This window comes from Oncorhynchus clarkii, unplaced genomic scaffold (genome assembly GCF_045791955.1).
Source record: "Oncorhynchus clarkii lewisi isolate Uvic-CL-2024 unplaced genomic scaffold, UVic_Ocla_1.0 unplaced_contig_12164_pilon_pilon, whole genome shotgun sequence".
NCBI classification, from domain to species: Eukaryota; Metazoa; Chordata; class Actinopteri; order Salmoniformes; family Salmonidae; genus Oncorhynchus; species Oncorhynchus clarkii.
This window is the reverse complement of record NW_027258063.1, coordinates 141,503-164,007: the sequence shown is the minus strand read 5'-3', so window position 1 is coordinate 164,007 and position 22,505 is coordinate 141,503. Positions and strand designations below refer to the sequence as shown.

Genomic DNA, 22,505 nt, shown 5'->3' with positions numbered 1-22,505 from the left:
GGCTATGCTTGCATGTGTGTTAAACATGTTTTGACACAGGGATCACTTCCATATACTTCAAATGATCAAGACATTGCAGTACAATGCCACATTACTGTATTAAAGACATGGTCAGGGTTGGGATCAATTCCATTTCAATTCCAGTCAATATTAGGAAGTACACTGAAATTCCTATTCCAATTCTATTCAAAACTTTTTCAATTGGGAACATTTGGAATTTGGTCTCCTTTTGGAATTGACTGGAATTTATGTAGAATTGACACCAACTCTGGACATATTACAAGGTAACAGGTACTGACTTGTGTCGATGAAGACAGCGTCCACATAGACTTTGGTGCAGAGGGATCCTAATATGAAGCCACAGGCTGGGCCAAACACCAGCGTGGAAAATACTATACCTAAAGAGAAACACAGACAGGACATTTTAATAGTAACATCCACAACGTCAAAAAGACACTTCTCATTGGTAAGGACACGTTTAGACAGATTTATACGAAGGCAAATGTAACCTTTCATAACTTTCCAGTGAAGGCAGAAAAATATACCTTATTTTTATACAATTGGACGACTGTATGCTGCAATGTCACTTTTAGGAGCGACACAGCCAAATGCACAGAACTGGGAGTTATAGATCCGTCATTCGCATTGAAAGCAAGTCTAAGAAGCGGTAGATCTGTTCTATGTGCGCTATTTCTATGCTTCCTGTTCTGAAGTGTAGTTATTGTATCTTTTACTTGTGGTTTTGGACACCAGCTTCAAACAGATGAAAATACAACATTGTTGGTTCTGGAGAATATCACAGCGGTTTAGATGGTACAGTGGTTCTATACACTAGGCCTGCTTGTTTTGTCACATGAACTGAAAATAGATGAACTATTAGAATTTTAGCAACCAGGAAATGGCAGAGTGAGTTCTACATAGCACCTTTAAAAGTTAGTTATTTTAAGAAATATAAATATTTTCAGTTCTAAGCCACAAGAGGGCGGCAGTACTCTGCACATATCTCTCTGACCAGGACCCTTAACACGTTGCCACTACCCTGCATATCTCTCTGACCAGGACCCTTAACACGTTGCCACTACCCTAGATATCTCTCTGACCAGAACCCTTAACACGTTGCCACTACCCTGCATATCTCTCTGACCAGGACCCTTAACACGTTGCCACTACCCTGCATATCTCTATGACCAAGACCTGTTGTCATCAGATCCCTGACAGCTAAGCATCACAACTTACAGTTAGTTACCCTTCAGGTCCTGTTGTCATCAGATCCCTGACAGCTCAGCATCAAGATGGGAGGGCCAGGGAGAACCTTCGAGAACATCTCCTGATGAAATCATTGGCCACTCTAACCGATGGATCACTAGTCACTTTATTAACCCCACTTTAATAATGATGTTTAGACATCTTGCACTACTCATCCCAGATGTATATACTGTATTTTATACCTTCCAGTTCCAGCTGACAGAACCTTCCATTTACAGCTGTCCCCTGACCCTCACTTCTTCATTCTCTCCTCACAAACACATGAGCCTTTGAACAGGGCCATTGAGGAAGGCTCGGTTTATGTCAGGGATACAGTCAGGGATACGGCTGGGTAGCAGTGTGTACAGGACAGAGAGAGGCTGGGTAGCAGTGGGTACAGGCTGGGTACAGGACAAAGAGAGGCTGGGTAGCAGTGGGTACAGGCTGGGTACAGGACAGAGAGAGGCTGGGTAGCAATGGGTACAGGCTGGGTACGGGTACAGGACAGAGAGAGGCTGGGTAGCAGTGGGTACAGGCTGGGTACAGGACAGAGAGAGGCTGGGTAGCAGTGTGTACAGGCTGGGTACGGGTACAGGACAGAGAGAGGCTGGGTAGCAGTGGGTACAGGCTGGGTACAGGACAGAGAGAGGCTGGGTAGCAGTGGGTACAGGCTGGGTACAGGACAGAGAGAGACTGGGTAGCAGTGGGTACAGACTGGGTACAGGACAGAGAGAGATTGGGTAGCAGTGGGTACAGGCTGGGTACAGGACAGAGAGAGACTGGGTAGCAGTGGGTACAGGCTGGGTACGGGTACAGGACAGAGAGAGGCTGGGTAGCAGTGGGTACAGGCTGGGTACAGGACAGAGAGAGGCTGGGTAGCAGTGGGTACAGGCTGGGTACGGGTACAGCACAGAGAGAGGCTGGGTAGCAGTGGGTACAGGCTGAGTACAGGACAGAGAGAGGCTGGGTAGCAGTGGGTACAGGCTGGGTACAGGACAGAGAGAGGCTGGGTAGCCATGGGTACAGGCTGGGTACAGGACAGAGAGAGGCTGGGTAGCAGTGGGTACAGGCTGGGTACAGGACAAAGAGAGGCTGGGTAGCAGTGGGTACAGGCTGGGTACAGGACAGAGAGAGGCTGGGTAGCAGTGGGTACAGGCTGGGTACAGGACAGAGAGAGGCTGTTAGCAGTGGTTACAGGCTGGGTACAGGACAGAGAGAGACTGGGTACAGGCTGGGTACAGGACAGACAGAGGCTGGGTAGCAGTGGGTACAGGCTGGGTACAGGACAGAGAGAGGCTGACATATGGCTGATCTCATCATACTACTGACTGAGGGACATATGGCTGATCTCCATATCATACTAATAACTGAGGGACATATGGCTGATCTCATCATACTACTGACTGGGGGACATATGGCTGATCTCCAGTTCATACTACTGACTGAGGGACATATGGCTGATCTCATCATACTACTGACTGGGGGACATATGGCTGATCTCATCATACTACTGACTGGGGGACATATGGCTGATCTCCAGTTCATACTACTGACTGAGGGACATATGGCTGATCTCCATATCATACTACTGACTGAGGGACATATGGCTGATCTCCATATCATACTACTGACTGAGGGACATATGGCTGATCTCCATATCATACTACTGACTGAGGAACATATGGCTGATCTCATCAGACTACTGACTGAGGGACATATGGCTGATCTCCATATCATACTACTAACTGGGGGACATATGGCTGATCTCATCATACTACTGACTGAGGGACATATGGCTGATCTCCATATCATACTACTGACTGAGGGACATATGGCTGATCTCATCATACTACTGACTGAGGGACATATGGCTGATCTCATCATACTACTGACTGAGGGACATATGGCTGATCTCATCATACTACTGACTGAGGGACATATGGCTGATCTTCATATCATACTACTGACTGAGGGACATATGGCGGATCTCATCATACTACTGACTGAGGGACATATGGCTGATCTCATCATACTACTGACTGAGGGACATATGGCTGATCTCATCATACTACTGACTGAGGGACATATGGCTGATCTCATCATACTACTGACTGAGGGACATATGGCTGATCATGCCCCAGGACTACCTGACATGATGACTCCTTGCTGTCCCCAGTCCACCTGGCTGTGCTGCTGCTCCAGTTTCAACTGTTCTGCCTTATTATTATTCGACCATGCTGGTCATTTATGAACATTTGAACATCTTGGCCATGTTCTGTTATAATCTCCACCCGGCACAGCCAGAAGAGGACTGGCCATCCCACATATGCTCTCTCTAATTCTCTCTTTCTTTCTCTCTCTCGGAGGACCTGAGCCCTAGGACCATGCCCCAGGAATACCTGACATGATGACTCCTTGCTGTCCCCAGTCCACCTGACTGTGCTGCTGCTCCAGTTTCAACTATTCTGCCTTATTATTATTCGACCATGCTGGTCATCTATGAACATTTGAACATCTTGACCATGTTTTGTTATAATCTCCACCCGGCACAGCCAGAAGAGGACTGGCCACCCCACATAGCCTGGTTCCTCTCTAGGTTTCTTCCTAGGTTTTGGCCTTTCTAGGGAGTTTTTCCTAGCCACCGTGCTTCTACACCTGCATTGCTTGCTGTTTGGGGTTTTAGGCTGGGTTTCTGTACAGCACTTTGAGATATCAGCTGATGTACGAAGGGCTATATAAATAAATTTGATTTGATTTGATCTCATCATACTACTGACTGAGGGACATATGGCTGATCTCCATATCATACTACTGACTGAGGGACATATGGCTGAACTCCATATCATACTACTGACTGAGGGACATACAGCTGATCTCATCATACTACTGACTGAGGGACATATGGCTGATCTCATCATACTACTGACTGAGGGACATACAGCTGATCTCATCATACTACTGACTGAGGGACATACGGCTGATCTCCATATCATACTACTGACTGAGGGACATATGGCTGATCTCATCATACTACTGACTGAGGGACATATGGCTGATCTCCATATCATACTACTGACTGGGGGACATATGGCTGATCTCCATATCATACTACTGACTGAGGGACATATGGCTGATCTCCATATCATACTACTGACTGAGGGACATATGGCTGATCTCATCATACTACTGACTGAGGGACATATGGCTGATCTCCATATCATACTACTGACTGGGGGACATATGGCTGATCTCCATATCATACTACTGACTGAGGGACATATGGCTGATCTCCATATCATACTACTGACTGGGGGACATATGGCTGATCTCCATATCATACTACTGACTGAGGGACATATGGCTGATCTCTATATTATACTACTGACTGAGGGACATATGGCTGATCTCTATATTATACTACTGACTGAGGGACATATGGCTGATCTCCATATCATACTACTGACTGAGGGACATACAGCTGATCTCATCATACTACTGACTGAGGGACATATGGGTGATCTCATCATACTACTGACTGAGGGACATATGGCTGATCTCCATATCATACTATTGACTGAGGGACATATGGCTGATCTCATCATACTACTGACTAGGGGACATATGGCTGATCTCATCAACTTTATTATCATCTGGATGGACAAATGGATGTGCTTTTCATTCATCACATGTAACTTTAATAAAGATACAACAGTATATTTGGGTAATAGGTTAGCTATTTTATAAACTATGAGAACAGGGGTGTTTCCTGCAAACAAAGCAGCTTAAACCCTTAGTGAGGACTGTTTAAGACAACATGGCTAAGAGAGGTCCGTCAGTGAGCTAGTCCCACCCAGAATAGCCCTAATGGATGAGCTGGAGACTGGACCAGCTGGAAACCGACCTGTGTGTGTGTGTGTGTGTGTGTGTGTGTGTGTGTGTGTGTGTGTGTGTGTGTGTGTGTGTGTGTGTGTGTGTGTGTGTGTGTGTGTGTGTGTGTGTGTGTGTGTGTGTGTTGCAGGCCCGGTTCTAACATTTTTGGGGCCCCCCGCCAAGAGATCAAATAAATATTGTGGCCCCTCTCTTGAACGTTAAAGTACATGCCCTGCAGTTCTACACATTTTGCCATGGGGAGTTGAGAAAATGTTGCATTTTTAAAGCCAGTTTTCTGCAGTTGTACACATTTTGCCATGTTAATGATATCTGAGTGATACTGACTAATAATTCTAAACATTGTTATCTGGCTGATTGAAGGTCAGTGACTGACATAACAAGTGAAAAACAGCTGATGCACAACCACATTTCAAACTTGCACCTTGTGTATTCTACTAATTTAACTCTCAACAGTAAGTTGAGACCCTGAGTTTCCCCCAAAAAATTATATGATTACATTTTTGGGGTCGGCGACCGCTCATGTCGCTTATGCCTGGAGCCGGCCCAGTAGTCCTAATGGTGGTTTTAAACAAGAACTCCAGCCTAGTAAATGAATCCTTGTGTAAACTGTAGATGGAGTCCTCCCTTCAGAAGTTTATTTAGAACTAACAACATGGACCCCAACCCTTAATCCTCCTGCAGACACACCTGTAGAGGTCTGTATAAAAGCCCAGGACTGACCAGACAGAATCACACATCAAGACTCAGTGCCAAGGAGCCTCTCCAAAGCATCTCAAAGACCAAGACATCTAGAGTATCTTCACTGCCAGATCCAAGGAGCCATCCACACACTGAAGATGGAGCAAAGCCCCTCTCTAACCATCCTGCTGCTGGTACTGGGCCTCTCTCAGGCCCAAATGGACCACAGTGGACCAGCCATGTGGATAGACCACCTTGAGGCTGTAGATATCACTGAGAGAATTCTGACCGCTAATAACGGCTCTGATGAGATGCTGATGGAGGGAGACCTGGTGGTACCAAGAACCAGAAACGCCATGCAGTGCATGCAAGGAGGAAACAGCTGCCTGTGGAACAAAGCCTCTAGCGGATACGTTGAAGTGCCCTACACAATAGAAGACAGCAGATTCACTCCCTCCGACAGGAAGGAGATTGAGCATGCCGTCCAGTCGTTCCACAGCAAGACCTGCATTCACTTTGTGCCACGTGGCAACCAGAAAGACTACATCAGCTTTGAGAGTTTGAACGGCTGCTACTCTTCTCTCGGGAGAATTGGAGGGAAACAGACGGTCTCTGTTAACAGCGTTGGCTGCATCTTTCTCGGCATCATTCAGCACGAGACCCTCCATGCTCTGGGATTCCAGCACGAGCAAACCAGGAGCGACCGTGACCAGTACATCAGGATCAACTGGAGTAACATCGACTCTAACATGGCCTATAACTTCGATAAACAAAACACCAACAACCTGAACACTCCCTATGACTACAGCTCTGTCATGCACTATGGAAAAACAGCCTTCTCTATCAACGGGATGGACACCATCACCCCCATCCCCAACCCCGACGTGTCCATCGGCCAGAGACAGGGGTTGTCCACCACTGACATCCTGAGGATCAACCGACTCTACGGCTGCTGAGAGGAAGACATCAAGTCACAGGAGGAGGAGAGTAAAGGTGAAGATGTCTACAATACATCTGACACATTATCCAGTGTCCTGTTCATTCAAATCATCAGCCGTGTGTTATTCACAATAATTCACGGCTTCTCATGTCTTATTGCCTTATCGGATTTAGATCAAATAAATATTTTGTAGTACAGAACAATGTGGTTTTCTGTATCACTTTGGATTGAAACATAGAAATAAAAGCATTTGAAACAACATTATTGAATCTTCATGTGTTTCTCTGATGACACTATGGTGCTGTATATATGTTGACAATGTATCCTCCAATGTTTCCGGAAGTTGCTGTAGCCTGGTTCTAGCCTGCTGGTAGCCTGGTTCTAGCCTGCTGGTAGCCTGGTTCTAGCCTGCTGGTAGCCTGGTTCTAGCCTGCTGGTAGCCTGGTTCTAGCCTGCTGGTAGCCTGGTTCTAGCCTGGCGGTAGGCTGGTTCTAACCTGCTGTAGCCTGGTTCTAGCCTGGCGGTAGGCTAGTTCTAGCCTGCCGGTAACCTGGTTCTAGTCTGCCGGTAGCCTGGTTCTAGCCGGGCGGTAGGCTAGTTCTAGCCTGCCGGTAACCTGGTTCTAGTCTGCCGGTAGCCTGGTTCTAGTCTGCCGGTAGCCTGGTTCTAGCCTGCTGGTAACCTGGTTCTAGCCTGCTGGTAACCTGGTTCTAGCCTAGGGGTAGCTTGGTTCTAGCCTGCTGGTAGCATGGTTCTAGCCTGCTGGTAGCTTGGTTCTAGCCTGGTGGTAGCCTGGTTCTAGCCTGCTGGTAGCTTGGTTCTAGTCTGCTGGTAGCCTGGTTCTAGCCTGCAGGTAGCCTGGTTCTAGTCTGGTGGCAACCTGGTTCTAGCCTGGCGGTAGGCTGGTTCTAACCTGCTGTAGCCTTGTTCTAACCTGCTGGTAGCCTGGTTCTAGCCTGCTGGTAGCCTGGTTCCAGCCTGGCGGTAGACTGGTTCTAGCCTGCTGGTAGCATGGTTCTAGCCTGCTGGTAGCATGGTTCTAGCCTGCTGGTAGCTTGGTTCTAGCCTGGTAGTAGCCTGGTTCTAGCCTGGCAGTAGCTTGGTTCTAGTCTGCTGGTAGCCTGGTTCCAGTCTGCAGGTAGCCTAGTTCTAGCCTGCAGGTAGCTTGGGTCTAGCCTGGTGGTAGCTTGGTTCTAGTCTGCTGGTAGCTTGGTTCTAGTCTGCTGGTAGCCTGGTTCTAGTCTGCAGATAGTCTGGTTCTAGTCTGGTGGTAACCTGGTTCTAGCCTGCTGGTAGCCTGGTTCCAGCCTGGCGATAGACTGGTTCTAGCCTGCTGGTAGCCTGGTTCTAGCCTGCCGGTAGCCTGGTTCTAGCCTGCTGGTAGCCTGGTTCTAGTCTGGCGATAGCCTGGTTCTAGCCTGCTGGTAGCCTGGTTCTAGCCTGCTGGTAGCCTGGTTCTAGCCTGCTGGTAGTCTGGTTCTAGCCTGCTGGTAGCCTGGTTCTAGTCTGGTGGTAGCCTGGTTCTAGCCTGCTGGTAGCCTGGTTCTAGCCTGCTGGTAGCCTGGTTCTAGTCTGCTGGTAGCCTTGTTCTGTCTAATGACACATTAACTACAGAGGTCTAATGACACAGTGACTACAGAGGTCTCCAGTTTTCTGCAGTTGTACACATTTTGCCATGTTCAAATCAAATCAATCAAATCAAATCAAATCAAATTTTATTTGTCACATACACATGGTTAGCAGATGTTAATGCGAGTGTAGCGAAATGCTTGTGCTTCTAGTTCCGACAATGCAGTAATAACCAACAAGTAATCTAACTAACAATTCCAAAACTACTGTCTTGTACACAGTGTGAGGGGATAAAGAATATGTACATAAGGATATATGAATGAGTGATGGTACAGAGCAGCATAGGCAGATACAGTAGATTTTATCGAGTACAGTATATACATATGAGATGAGTATGTAAACAAAGTGGCATAGTTAAAGTGGCTAGTGATACATGTATTACATAAGGATACAGTCGATGATATAGAGTACAGTATATACGTATGCCTATGAGATGAATAATGTAGGGTAAGTAACATTATATAAGGTAGCATTGTTTAAAGTGGCTAGTGATATATTTACATCATTTCCCATCAATTCCCATTATTAAAGTGGCTGGAGTTGTGTCAGTGTGTTGGCAGAAGCCACTCAATGTTAGTGGTGGCTGTTTAACAGTCTGATAGCCTTGAGATAGAAGCTGTTTTTCAGTCTCTCGGTCCCAGCTTTGATGCACCTGTACTGACCTCGCCTTCTGGATGATAGCGGGGTGAACAGGCAGTGGCTCGGGTGGTTGATGTCCTTGATGATCTTTATGGCCTTCCTGTGACATCGGGTGGTGTAGGTGTCCTGGAGGGCAGGTAGTTTGCCCCCGGTGATGCGTTGTGCAGACCTCACTACCCTCTGGAGAGCCTTACGGTTGAGGGCGGAGCAGTTGCCATACCAGGCGGTGATACAGCCCGCCAGGATGCTCTCGATTGTGCATCTGTAGAAGTTTGTGAGTGCTTTTGGTGACAAGCCAAATTTCTTCAGCCTCCTGAGGTTGAAGAGGCGCTGCTGCGCCTTCTTCACAATGCTGTCTGTGTGAGTGGACCAATTCAGTTTGTCTGTGATGTGTATGCCGAGGAACTTAAAACTTGCTACCCTCTCCACTACTGTTCCATCGATGTGGATAGGGGGGTGTTCCCTCTGCTGTTTCCTGAAGTCCACAATCATCTCCTTAGTTTTGTTGACGTTGAGTGTGAGGTTATTTTCCTGACACCACACTCCGAGGGCCCTCACCTCCTCCCTGTAGGCCGTCTCGTCGTTGTTGGTAATCAAGCCTACCACTGTTGTGTCGTCCGCAAACTTGATGATTGAGTTGGAGGCGTGCGTGGCCACGCAGTCGTGGGTGAACAGGGAGTACAGGAGAGGGCTCAGAACGCACCCTTGTGGGGCCCCAGTGTTGAGGATCAGCGGGGAGTAGATGTTGTTGCCTACCCTCACCACCTGGGGGTGGCCCGTCAGGAAGTCCAGTACCCAGTTGCACAGGGCGGGGTCGAGACCCAGGGTCTCGAGCTTGATGACGAGCTTGGAGGGTACTATGGTGTTGAATGCCGAGCTGTAGTCAATGAACAGCATTCTCACATAGGTATTCCTCTTGTCCAGATGGGTTAGGGCAGTGTGCAGTGTGGTTGAGATTGCATCGTCTGTGGACCTATTTGGGCGGTAAGCAAATTGGAGTGGGTCTAGGGTGTCAGGTAGGGTGGAGGTGATATGGTCCTTGACTAGTCTCTCAAAGCACTTCATGATGACGGATGTGAGTGCTACGGGGCGGTAGTCGTTTAGCTCAGTTACCTTAGCTTTCTTGGGAACAGGAACAATGGTGGCCCTCTTGAAGCATGTGGGAACAGCAGACTGGTATAGGGATTGATTGAATATGTCCGTAAACACACCGGCCAGCTGGTCTGCGCATGCTCTGAGGGCGCGGCTGGGGATGCCGTCTGGGCCTGCAGCCTTGCGAGGGTTAACACGTTTAAATGTCTTACTCACCTCGGCTGCAGTGAAGGAGAGACCGCAAGTTTTCGTTGCAGGCCGTGTCAGTGGCACTGTATTGTCCTCAAAGCGGGCAAAAAAGTTATTTAGTCTGCCTGGGAGCAGGACATCCTGGTCCGTGACTGGGCTGGATTTCTTCCTGTAGTCCGTGATTGACTGTAGACCCTGCCACATGCCTCTTGTGTCTGAGCCGTTGAATTGAGATTCTACTTTGTCTCTGTACTGACGCTTAGCTTGTTTGATAGCCTTGCGGAGGGAATAGCTGCACTGTTTGTATTCGGTCATGTTACCAGACACCTTGCCCTGATTAAAAGCAGTGGTACGCGCTTTCAGTTTCACACGAATGCTGCCATCAATCCACGGTTTCTGGTTAGGGAATGTTTTAATCGTTGCTATGGGAACGACATCTTCAACGCACGTTCTAATGAACTCGCACACCGAATCAGCGTATTCGTCAATGTTGTTGTCTGACGCAATACGAAACATGTCCCAGTCCACGTGATGGAAGCAGTCTTGGAGTGTGGAGTCAGCTTGGTCGGACCAGCGTTGGACAGACCTCAGCGTGGGAGCCTCTTGTTTTAGTTTCTGTCTGTAGGCAGGGATCAACAAAATGGAGTCGTGGTCAGCTTTTCCGAAAGGGGGGCGGGGCAGGGCCTTATATGCGTCGCGGAAGTTAGAGTAACAATGATCCAAGGTCTTTCCACCCCTGGTTGCGCAATCGATATGCTGATAAAATTTGGGGAGTCTTGTTTTCAGATTAGCCTTGTTAAAATCCCCAGCTACAATGAATGCAGCCTCCGGATAAATGGTTTCCAGTTTGCAAAGAGTCAAATAAAGTTCATTCAGAGCCAACGATGTGTCTGCTTGGGGGGGGATATATACGGCTGTGATTATAATCGAAGAGAATTCTCTTGGTAGATAATGCGGTCTACATTTGATTGTGAGGAATTCTAAATCAGGTGAACAGAAGGATTTGAGTTCCTGTATGTTTCTTTCATCACATCATGTCACGTTAGTCATAAGGCATACGCCCCCGCCCCTCTTTTTACCAGAAAGATGTTTTTTCCTGTCTGCGCGATGTGTGGAGAAACCTGTTGGCTGCACCGCTTCGGATAGCGTCTCTCCAGTAAGCCACGTTTCCGTGAAGCAAAGAACGTTACAGTCTCTGATGTCCCTCTGGAATGCTACCCTTGCTCGGATTTCATCAACCTTGTTGTCAAGAGACTAGACATTGGCAAGAATAATGCTAGGGAATGGTGCACGATGTGCCCGTCTCCGGAGTCTGACCAGAAGACCGCCTCGTTTCCCTCTTTTTCGGAGTCGTTTTTTTGGGTCGCTGCATGGGATCCACTCCGTTGTCCTGTTTGTAAGGCAGAGCACAGGATCCGCGTCGCGAAAAGCGTATTCTTGGTCGTACTGATGGTGAGTTGACGCTGATCTTATATTCAGTAGTTCTTCTCGACTGTATGTGATGAAACCTAAGATGACCTGGGGTACTAATGTAAGAAATAACACGTAAAAAAACAAAAAACTGCATAGTTTCCTAGGAACGCGAAGCGAGGCGGCCATCTCTGTCGGCGCCGAATGTTAATGATATCTGAGTGATACTGACTAATAATTCTAAACATTGTTATCTGGCTGATTGAAGGTCAGTGACTGACATAACAAGTGAAAAACAGCTGATGCACATCCACATTTCAAACTTGCACCTTGTGTATTCTACTAATTTAACTCTCAACAGTAAGTTGAGACCCTGAGTTTCCCCCAAAAAATTATATGATTACATTTTTGGGGTCGGCGACCGCTCATGTCGCTTATGCCTGGAGCCGGCCCAGTAGTCCTAATGGTGGTTTTAAACAAGAACTCCAGCCTAGTAAATGAATCCTTGTGTAAACTGTAGATGGAGTCCTCCCTTCAGAAGTTTATTTAGAACTAACAACATGGACCCCAACCCTTAATCCTCCTGCAGACACACCTGTAGAGGTCTGTATAAAAGCCCAGGACTGACCAGACAGAATCACACATCAAGACTCAGTGCCAAGGAGCCTCTCCAAAGCATCTCAAAGACCAAGACATCTAGAGTATCTTCACTGCCAGATCCAAGGAGCCATCCACACACTGAAGATGGAGCAAAGCCCCTCTCTAACCATCCTGCTGCTGGTACTGGGCCTCTCTCAGGCCCAAATGGACCACAGTGGACCAGCCATGTGGATAGACCACCTTGAGGCTGTAGATATCACTGAGAGAATTCTGACCGCTAATAACGGCTCTGATGAGATGCTGATGGAGGGAGACCTGGTGGTACCAAGAACCAGAAACGCCATGCAGTGCATGCAAGGAGGAAACAGCTGCCTGTGGAACAAAGCCTCTAGCGGATACGTTGAAGTGCCCTACACAATAGAAGACAGCAGATTCACTCCCTCCGACAGGAAGGAGATTGAGCATGCCGTCCAGTCGTTCCACAGCAAGACCTGCATTCACTTTGTGCCACGTGGCAACCAGAAAGACTACATCAGCTTTGAGAGTTTGAACGGCTGCTACTCTTCTCTCGGGAGAATTGGAGGGAAACAGACGGTCTCTGTTAACAGCGTTGGCTGCATCTTTCTCGGCATCATTCAGCACGAGACCCTCCATGCTCTGGGATTCCAGCACGAGCAAACCAGGAGCGACCGTGACCAGTACATCAGGATCAACTGGAGTAACATCGACTCTAACATGGCCTATAACTTCGATAAACAAAACACCAACAACCTGAACACTCCCTATGACTACAGCTCTGTCATGCACTATGGAAAAACAGCCTTCTCTATCAACGGGATGGACACCATCACCCCCATCCCCAACCCCGACGTGTCCATCGGCCAGAGACAGGGGTTGTCCACCACTGACATCCTGAGGATCAACCGACTCTACGGCTGCTGAGAGGAAGACATCAAGTCACAGGAGGAGGAGAGTAAAGGTGAAGATGTCTACAATACATCTGACACATTATCCAGTGTCCTGTTCATTCAAATCATCAGCCGTGTGTTATTCACAATAATTCACGGCTTCTCATGTCTTATTGCCTTATCGGATTTAGATCAAATAAATATTTTGTAGTACAGAACAATGTGGTTTTCTGTATCACTTTGGATTGAAACATAGAAATAAAAGCATTTGAAACAACATTATTGAATCTTCATGTGTTTCTCTGATGACACTATGGTGCTGTATATATGTTGACAATGTATCCTCCAATGTTTCCGGAAGTTGCTGTAGCCTGGTTCTAGCCTGCTGGTAGCCTGGTTCTAGCCTGCTGGTAGCCTGGTTCTAGCCTGCTGGTAGCCTGGTTCTAGCCTGCTGGTAGCCTGGTTCTAGCCTGCTGGTAGCCTGGTTCTAGCCTGGCGGTAGGCTGGTTCTAACCTGCTGTAGCCTGGTTCTAGCCTGGCGGTAGGCTAGTTCTAGCCTGCCGGTAACCTGGTTCTAGTCTGCCGGTAGCCTGGTTCTAGCCGGGCGGTAGGCTAGTTCTAGCCTGCCGGTAACCTGGTTCTAGTCTGCCGGTAGCCTGGTTCTAGTCTGCCGGTAGCCTGGTTCTAGCCTGCTGGTAACCTGGTTCTAGCCTGCTGGTAACCTGGTTCTAGCCTAGGGGTAGCTTGGTTCTAGCCTGCTGGTAGCATGGTTCTAGCATGCTGGTAGCTTGGTTCTAGCCTGGTGGTAGCCTGGTTCTAGCCTGCTGGTAGCTTGGTTCTAGTCTGCTGGTAGCCTGGTTCTAGCCTGCAGGTAGCCTGGTTCTAGTCTGGTGGTAACCTGGTTCTAGCCTGGCGGTAGGCTGGTTCTAACCTGCTGTAGCCTTGTTCTAACCTGCTGGTAGCCTGGTTCTAGCCTGCTGGTAGCCTGGTTCCAGCCTGGCGGTAGACTGGTTCTAGCCTGCTGGTAGCATGGTTCTAGCCTGCTGGTAGCATGGTTCTAGCCTGCTGGTAGCTTGGTTCTAGCCTGGTAGTAGCCTGGTTCTAGCCTGGCAGTAGCTTGGTTCTAGTCTGCTGGTAGCCTGGTTCCAGTCTGCAGGTAGCCTAGTTCTAGCCTGCAGGTAGCTTGGGTCTAGCCTGGTGGTAGCTTGGTTCTAGTCTGCTGGTAGCTTGGTTCTAGTCTGCTGGTAGCCTGGTTCTAGTCTGCAGATAGTCTGGTTCTAGTCTGGTGGTAACCTGGTTCTAGCCTGCTGGTAGCCTGGTTCCAGCCTGGCGATAGACTGGTTCTAGCCTGCTGGTAGCCTGGTTCTAGCCTGCCGGTAGCCTGGTTCTAGCCTGCTGGTAGCCTGGTTCTAGTCTGGCGATAGCCTGGTTCTAGCCTGCTGGTAGCCTGGTTCTAGTCTGCTGGTAGCCTGGTTCTAGCCTGCTGGTAGTCTGGTTCTAGCCTGCTGGTAGCCTGGTTCTAGTCTGGTGGTAGCCTGGTTCTAGCCTGCTGGTAGCCTGGTTCTAGCCTGCTGGTAGCCTGGTTCTAGTCTGCTGGTAGCCTTGTTCTGTCTAATGACACATTAACTACAGAGGTCTAATGACACAGTGACTACAGAGGTCTAATGACAGTGTTATTAGGCCTCTGTAGTCACTGTGTCATTAGGCCTCTGTAGTCACTGTGTCATTAGACCTCTGTAGTCACTGTGTCATTAGACCTCTGTAGTCACTGTGTCATTAGACCTCTGTAGTCACTGTGTCATGTAGTCACTGTGTCATTAAACCTCTGTAGTCACTGTCATTAGGTTTACGTAACCTAGTGACTGGTCAGAATCAGTCCCTCAGTCAGCCCCTTAGTCACGCCATTAGTCTTGATGGTGATTTAAATGTAGGGGAGAGATTCATTTGAGAGTTAATCCAGGGCTAGTATTTATTAGTTAGAGCCACAGAGTTAATCCAGGGCTAGTATTTATTAGTTAGAGCCAGAGAGTTAATCCAGGGCTAGTACTTGTTAGTTAGAACCACAGAGTTAATCCTTGGTTAGTACTTGTTAGTTAGAACCACAGAGTTAATCCTGGGCTAGTACTTGTTAGTTAGAGCCAGAGTTAATCCAGGGCTAGTACTTGTTAGTTAGAGACAGAGTTAATCCAGAGCTAGTATTTATTAGTTAGACCCACAGAGTTAATCCAGGGCTAGTACTTGTTAGTTAGAGCCAGAGAGTTAATCCAGGGCTAGTACTTGTTAGTTAGAGCCAGAGAGTTAATCCAGGGCTAGTACTTGTTAGTTAGAGCCAGAGAGTTAATCCAGGGCTAGTATTTATTAGTTAGATCCAGAGAGTTAATTCAGGGATAGTACTTGTTAGTTAGAGACAGAGTTAATCCAGGGCTAGTACTTGTTAGTTAGAGCCACAGAGTTAATCCAGGGCTAGTACTTGTTAGTTAGAGCCACAGAGGTAATCCAGGGCTAGTACTTGTTAGTTAGAGCCACAGAGGTAATCCAGGGCTAGTACTTGTTAGTTAGAGCCACAGAGGTAATCCAGGGCTAGTACTTGCTAGTTAGAGCCACTAAGGTAATCCAGGGCTAGTACTTGTTAGTTAGAGCCACAGAGTTAATCCAGGGCTAGTACTTGTTAGTTAGAGCCACAGAGGTAATCCAGGGCTAGTACTTGTTAGTTAGAGCCACAGAGGTAATCCAGGGCTAGTACTTGTTAGTTAGAGCCACAGAGGTAATCCAGGGCTAGTACTTGTTAGTTAGAGCCACTAAGGTAATCCAGGGCTAGTACTTGTTAGTTAGAGCCCGAGAGTTAATCCAGGGATAGTACTTGTTAGTTAGAGACAGAGTTAATCCAGGGCTAGTATTTATTAGTTAGAGACAGAGAGTTAATCCAGGGCTAGTACTTGTTAGTTAGAGCCACAGAGTTAATCCAGGGCTAGTACTTGTTAGTTAGAGCCACAGAGGTAATCCAGGGCTAGTACTTGTTAGTTAGAGCCACTAAGGTAATCCAGGGCTAGTACTTGTTAGTTAGAGCCCGAGAGTTAATCCAGGGATAGTACTTGTTAGTTAGAGACAGAGTTAATCCAGGGCTAGTATTTATTAGTTAGAGACAGAGAGTTAATCCAGGGCTAGTACTTGTTAGTTAGAGCCACAGAGTTAATCCAGGGTTAGTACTTATTAGTTAGAGCCACAGAGGTAATCCAGGGCTAGTTGGTTAGAGCCAGATAATGTTGTAAAGAATGGAGTCATTATGATATAGTGTTGAATTGAGTTTTTCTTCTCATATACTAGCCACTGTATTCTGCCTGTTGTGCTGATGCTAAATTACCTCATTACCATCTGTTACTGTCCTCATCATTCTCTCTCAGCACTTAACCTCTATGGCAGGGGTCGGCAACTGGCAGCCCGCGTGCCAAAATCGGCCTGCCAGTCATTTGTTTTGGGCTCCCCCAAAGCTTTTTGCAAAAAAACATTACAATAATAATTGGTCCAAAAAGACTAAAAACCGCCAGGAATCCAGCGAAAAAAAGAAATTTGATCGTGTCTCAATGTAATCAAGCTATGAAATTACTATGGAACAACTTTTACAAATACAATCTCTTTTTGGGTCAATTTAATTGTGGTCAATTTAGAGTGTACAAATTATTATAATTATGTTCCATTCTCCCAACCATCTGCTCTGACATGAATCAGCCCTAGGCTGTAGTTACCTACCTCTGCTCTATGGTGTGCGTTTCCAAACACATCACAGGAATACTAACAAGTAGTTAGTCATGTTCCAATAGGTTATATTGTCACTGATCAGGGAACCAAATTCAACTCCAAGCTCGTAAAGCAGCATCACAGACAGCATGGCACAACCCGTTACCACCCTCAAACTGACGGGCTGGTTGAACGTTTCAGCGAGGTGCTCCAAGTTATTTTGTTCTAAAGTGTGTGGTCCTACTCACCTACAGTATATACAGAGAGAACCTGCTGGAATTGTGGTTAGGGTTAGTGTGGTTAGGGAGTGGTAGTTAACTGACCTCTATATACAGTATAGAGACGAGTCACTACTTTCTTCCTAATGCGTGTGGTCCTACTCCATATACAGAGACGAGTAACAGTTGTTCCATTATTAATATGTATATTATATAAGGTTGATATACTCACCTATATACAGAGACGAGTAACAGTTGTTCCATTATTAATATGTATATTATATAAGGTTGATATACTCACCTATATACAGAGAGGAGTCTTTCCTCTTAACGTGGTCGTCTATGTAGGACACCCCTAGAGGCTGTACTGGTGTTGCCCCGATCCCCAGCAGTACCTGGGCCCCTATCAGCAGCAGGTACATCATGTTGGTGTTGGACTTGTTCCCACACAGGAAGGCGGAGTCTCTGCCCTCAGTCCTGGTCATGTTGGAACACACATCCCTCCCGTCCTCCGCGTGCCACCCATCCCCGGCCTCATACTCATACTGGTGGGTCAGGAACTCTGGCAGGGCGGAGAGCAGCGCTCCCAGCGCCATGACGAGGCCCCCACAGCCAATCAGACGCGGCCGATGGGCCTTTGCACCGAAGTAGCTGACAAATAGGATGAGGGCCAGGTTGCCGATCTCAAAGCTGCTGGCGATCACGCCCACGTCGGCGGACTGGAGGTTGAAGCGGCGCTCCAGGGTGGTCAGAACACTCACCTAGAAACACAATGTTATATCTGTCTACGTAGTGTGGAGGAGAGGGCTATCTGTCTATGTAGTGTGGAGGAGAGGGCTATCTGTCTATGTAGTGTGGAGGAGAGGGCTATCTGTCTACGTAGTGTGGGGGAGAGGGTTATCTGTCTACGTAGTGTGGAGGAGAGGGCTATCTGTCTATGTAGTGTGGGGCAGAGGGCTATCTGTCTATGTAGTGTGGAGGAGAGGGCTATCTGTCTATGTAGTGTGGGGAGAGGGCTATCTGTCTACGTACTGTGGAGGAGAGGGCTATCTGTCTATGTAGTGTGGGGGAGAGGGCTATCTGTCTATGTAGTGTGGGGGAGAGGGCTATCTGTCTATGTAGTGTGGGGGAGAGGGCTATCTGTCTACGTAGTGTGGGGGAGAGGGCTATCTGTCTACGTAGTGTGGGGGAGAGGGCTATCTGTCTATGTAGTGTGGAGGAGAGGGATATCTGTAGTATGTAGTGTGGGGGAGAGGGTTATCTGTACTATGTAGTGTGGGGGAGAGGGATATCTGTACTATGTAGTGTGGGGGAGAGGGATATCTGTACTATGTAGTGTGGGGGAGAGGGATATCTGTACTATGTAGTGTGGGAGAGAGGGATATCTGTACTATGTAGTGTGGGGGAGAGGGATATCTGTAGTATGTAGTGTGGGGGAGAGGGATATCTGTACTATGTAGTGTGGGGGAGAGGGATATCTGTACTATGTAGTGTGGGGGAGAGGGATATCTGTACTATGTAGTGTGGGGGAGAGGGATATCTGTACTATGTAGTGTGGGGGAGAGGGCTATCTGTAGTGTGGAGGAGAGGGATATCTGTAGTATGTAGTGTGGGGGAGAGGGTTATCTGTACTATGTAGTGTGGGGGAGAGGGATATCTGTACTATGTAGTGTGGGGGAGAGGGATATCTGTACTATGTAGTGTGGGGGAGAGGGATATCTGTACTATGTAGTGTGGGGGAGAGGGATATCTGTACTATGTAGTGTGGGGGAGAGGGATATCTGTACTATGTAGTGTGGGGGAGAGGGATATCTGTACTATGTAGTGTGGGGGAGAGGGATATCTGTACTATGTAGTGTGGGGGAGAGGGATATCTGTACTATGTAGTGTGGGGGAGAGGGATATCTGTCTATGTAATGTTGGGGAGAGGGATATATGTCTATGTAGTGTGGGGGAGAGGGATATCTGTACTATGTAGTGTGGGGGAGAGGGTTATCTGTACTATGTAGTGTGGGGGAGAGGGATATCTGTACTATGTAGTGTGGGGGAGAGGGATATCTGTAGTGTGGAGGAGAGGGATATCTGTACTATGTAGTGTGGGGGAGAGGGATATCTGTAATATGTAGTGTGGGGGAGAGGGATATCTGTAGTATGTAGTGTGGGGGAGAGGGATATCTGTACTATGTAGTGTGGGGGAGAGGGATATCTGTACTATGTAGTGTGGGGGAGAGGGATATCTGTACTATGTAGTGTGGGGGAGAGGGCTATCTGTAGTGTGGAGGAGAGGGATATCTGTAGTATGTAGTGTGGGGGAGAGGGTTATCTGTACTATGTAGTGTGGGGGAGAGGGATATCTGTACTATGTAGTGTGGGGGAGAGGGATATCTGTACTATGTAGTGTGGGGGAGAGGGATATCTGTACTATGTATTGTGGGGGAGAGGGATATCTGTACTATGTAGTGTGGAGGAGAGGGATATCTGTAGTATGTAGTGTGGGGGAGAGGGATATCTGTACTATGTAGTGTGGGGGAGAGGGATATCTGTACTATGTAGTGTGGGGGAGAGAGATATCTGTAATTTGTAGTGTGGGGGAGAGGGATATCTGTACTATGTAGTGTGGGGGAGAGGGATATCTGTACTATGTAGTGTGGGGGAGAGGGATATCTGTACTATGTAGTGTGGGGGAGAGAGATATCTGTACTATGTAGTGTGGGGGAGAGGGATATCTGTACTATGTAGTGTGGGGGAGAGGGATATCTGTACTATGTAGTGTGGGGGAGAGGGATATTTGTACTATGTAGTGTGGGGGAGAGAGATATCTGTACTATGTAGTGTGGGGGAGAGAGATATCTGTAATTTGTAGTGTGGGGGAGAGGGATATCTGTACTATGTAGTGTGGGGGAGAGGGATATCTGTACTATGTAGTGTGGGGGAGAGAGATATCTGTACTATGTAGTGTGGGGGAGAGGGATATCTGTACTATGTAGTGTGGGGGAGAGGGATATCTGTAATTTGTAGTGTGGGGGAGAGAGATATCTGTAATTTGTAGTGTGGGGGAGAGGGATATCTGTACTATGTAGTGTGGGGGAGACGAGGAGCCTATAAGGTTGACATCTCAAATCAAATCACACTTTATTTGTCACATGCGCTGAACACAACCTCTTATAAGGGCTTGTTAAGTAAGCATTTCACTGTAAGGTCTACCTACACCTGTTGTATTCAGCATTTCACTGTAAGGTCTACCTACACCTGTTGTATTCAGCATTTCACTGTGAGGTCTACCTACACCTGTTGTATTCAGCATTTCACTGTAAGGTCTACCTTCACCTGTTGTATTCAGCATTTCACTGTAAGGTCTACCTACACCTGTTGTATTCAGCATTTCACTGTGAGGTCTACCTACACCTGTTGTATTCAGCATTTCACTGTAAGGTCTACCTACACCTGTTGTATTCAGCATTTCACTGTAAGGTCTACCTACACCTGTTGTATTCAGCATTTCACTGTAAGGTCTACCTACACCTGTTGTATTCAGCATTTCACTGTAAGGTCTACCTACACCTGTTGTATTCATCATTTCACTGTAAGGTCTACCTACACCTGTTGTATTCGGTGCATGTGACAATACAATTTGATTTGATCTAGGGCCCACTGGTCAACATTTGGGTTCTAATATCATGATCTACATCTATTATTGAATAATGTGGCGATTTAGTAAGTAGAGGAGACTAAACTGAATACTTTTAGACTTTAACTCAAGTTGGATTTTACTTGGTGACTTTTTCTATTAAGGTATCTTTACTTTTACTCAAGTATGACAATTGGGTACTTTTTCCACCACTTGTGGTTAGGGGGCTTGGACATAAGGGGACACTATTAATTGTACACTAAGCACTGCACTACAGACCAGCCCAACACCTCAAATCAAATTGCCCACATCTGCATTATTGAAAATATGTCAACTGAAATTAGGAGGGGGGGGGTCTGGTGGTACAACAACAACAACAGTTATTCAACAAGTCTATTATGCACCATGCGTATCATAGCCCCAGCTAGTTCCAACAGTTATTCAACAAGTCTATTATGCACCATGCGTATCATAGCCCCAGCTAGTTCCAACAGTTATAATCAAAAGCAGTGTTGGTTTATCTGCAGGTTCATACTGATGAGGCCTGTCATAAATACAGTATCGGCCATGTGATGCTGGTGCTCCACTGGTGAATACCACCTGCCTGCCTCACGACAGAGGCCCATAATCTGTTAAGAAGATGTAGCCTAACTGCCATCAAAATACACATTTTATACTGAGACCAGATGTCACCTGGTGAACCGGTCAAAAACGTGTTTGTGCGTTGTTACGTGTCGTGGCAACCATTCTACTGGTGCAGTCTCTTAGCCTGATGCGTCTGCGTTATAAATCAATGGACAGTGGAAATTGGAAGGCTCCGTGATATGAGCCTGATTTCATGTGAACACAAAACAACACCGCCGGCGACATTGTTGTGCATGAATGTTGATTCTGGCGAGCTCCGTGTGTAAGGGCCACTTGACCTAACGTCACGGTTTCTCACCAAAAGAAAATCGCCTACATCGCATGTGAAGGGGAACAAACATGATTTCCCATCACTGGAAGGTTGGGACGTTCGACAGCGTTCTGAGAGGATAACTTACCAGATACGCGCCAACCGTCCCCTGCGCCAGCATCAGCGCACATTCCGATACTAGAAATATTTTGATATTAGAAAAACATGAAGTATGTTTCTGGTTATCATCGTGTTCGGGGTCTTCGGTACTCCTCTCTGTACAGATCTGATTTTTGACCTGCATCCTTTCAGAAAAGGTACGGCTGGAAGCTACACAGATCCAGTCTAATGATGACCATTTCCAGCGATATAACTTAGTCTATTGCAGGAGAACCAGCTGTCACTAGCCGGTTCGAATTATTAACCCTGCTACAGTATGTCCACACACCATAAACATGGTCGGAAAACGGCAATGCATTATTCTGAAGACCTTATTGGTCTGGTGGGTCCGGGCGGCTTCTAAACATCCCTGGTGCGTCGACTCAGCTCCAGCAGGAATGAATGCGCCCCCCATCAGACGTAACGTTGAAGGACATAGTTTTTTCCGCCGACGGTATATTGCTATCTCTAACCGCGGCAATTGTCAAATTCCATAACAGCGGACAGTCGGAATCCAGGTCTCCATATCGTGCAGGTTGTTTTTCACAGAGAAATGCAATGATCACACACCGTACCGTGCGTGTTGCGTTACTACGTAGCCTCCTCTCTCAGTGCAGCTGGATAACCTGCATCAAAATACCAGCCCCAA

The 22,505-nt window shown here is 47.3% G+C and overlaps 1 protein-coding gene and 2 pseudogenes across 1 annotated transcript; 2 read left to right on the top strand and 1 right to left on the bottom strand.

Annotated features, from left to right (window-relative positions):
- Positions 1-299: 299 nt before the first annotated feature.
- LOC139394707 (solute carrier organic anion transporter family member 3A1-like) lies at positions 300-21,878 on the bottom strand (the record flags this gene model as incomplete). The annotated part of the gene is made up of 3 exons (XM_071142805.1): positions 21,846-21,878; positions 17,476-17,935; positions 300-398 (listed from the first exon to the last, which is right to left on the bottom strand). Coding segments are annotated over exons 1-3 (592 nt in total), but the record flags the coding sequence as incomplete, so codon positions are not given.
- On the top strand, positions 5,973-6,770 carry LOC139394703 (hatching enzyme 1.2 pseudogene; annotated as a pseudogene).
- On the top strand, positions 12,458-13,255 carry LOC139394702 (hatching enzyme 1.2 pseudogene; annotated as a pseudogene).
- Positions 21,879-22,505: the final 627 nt, after the last annotated feature.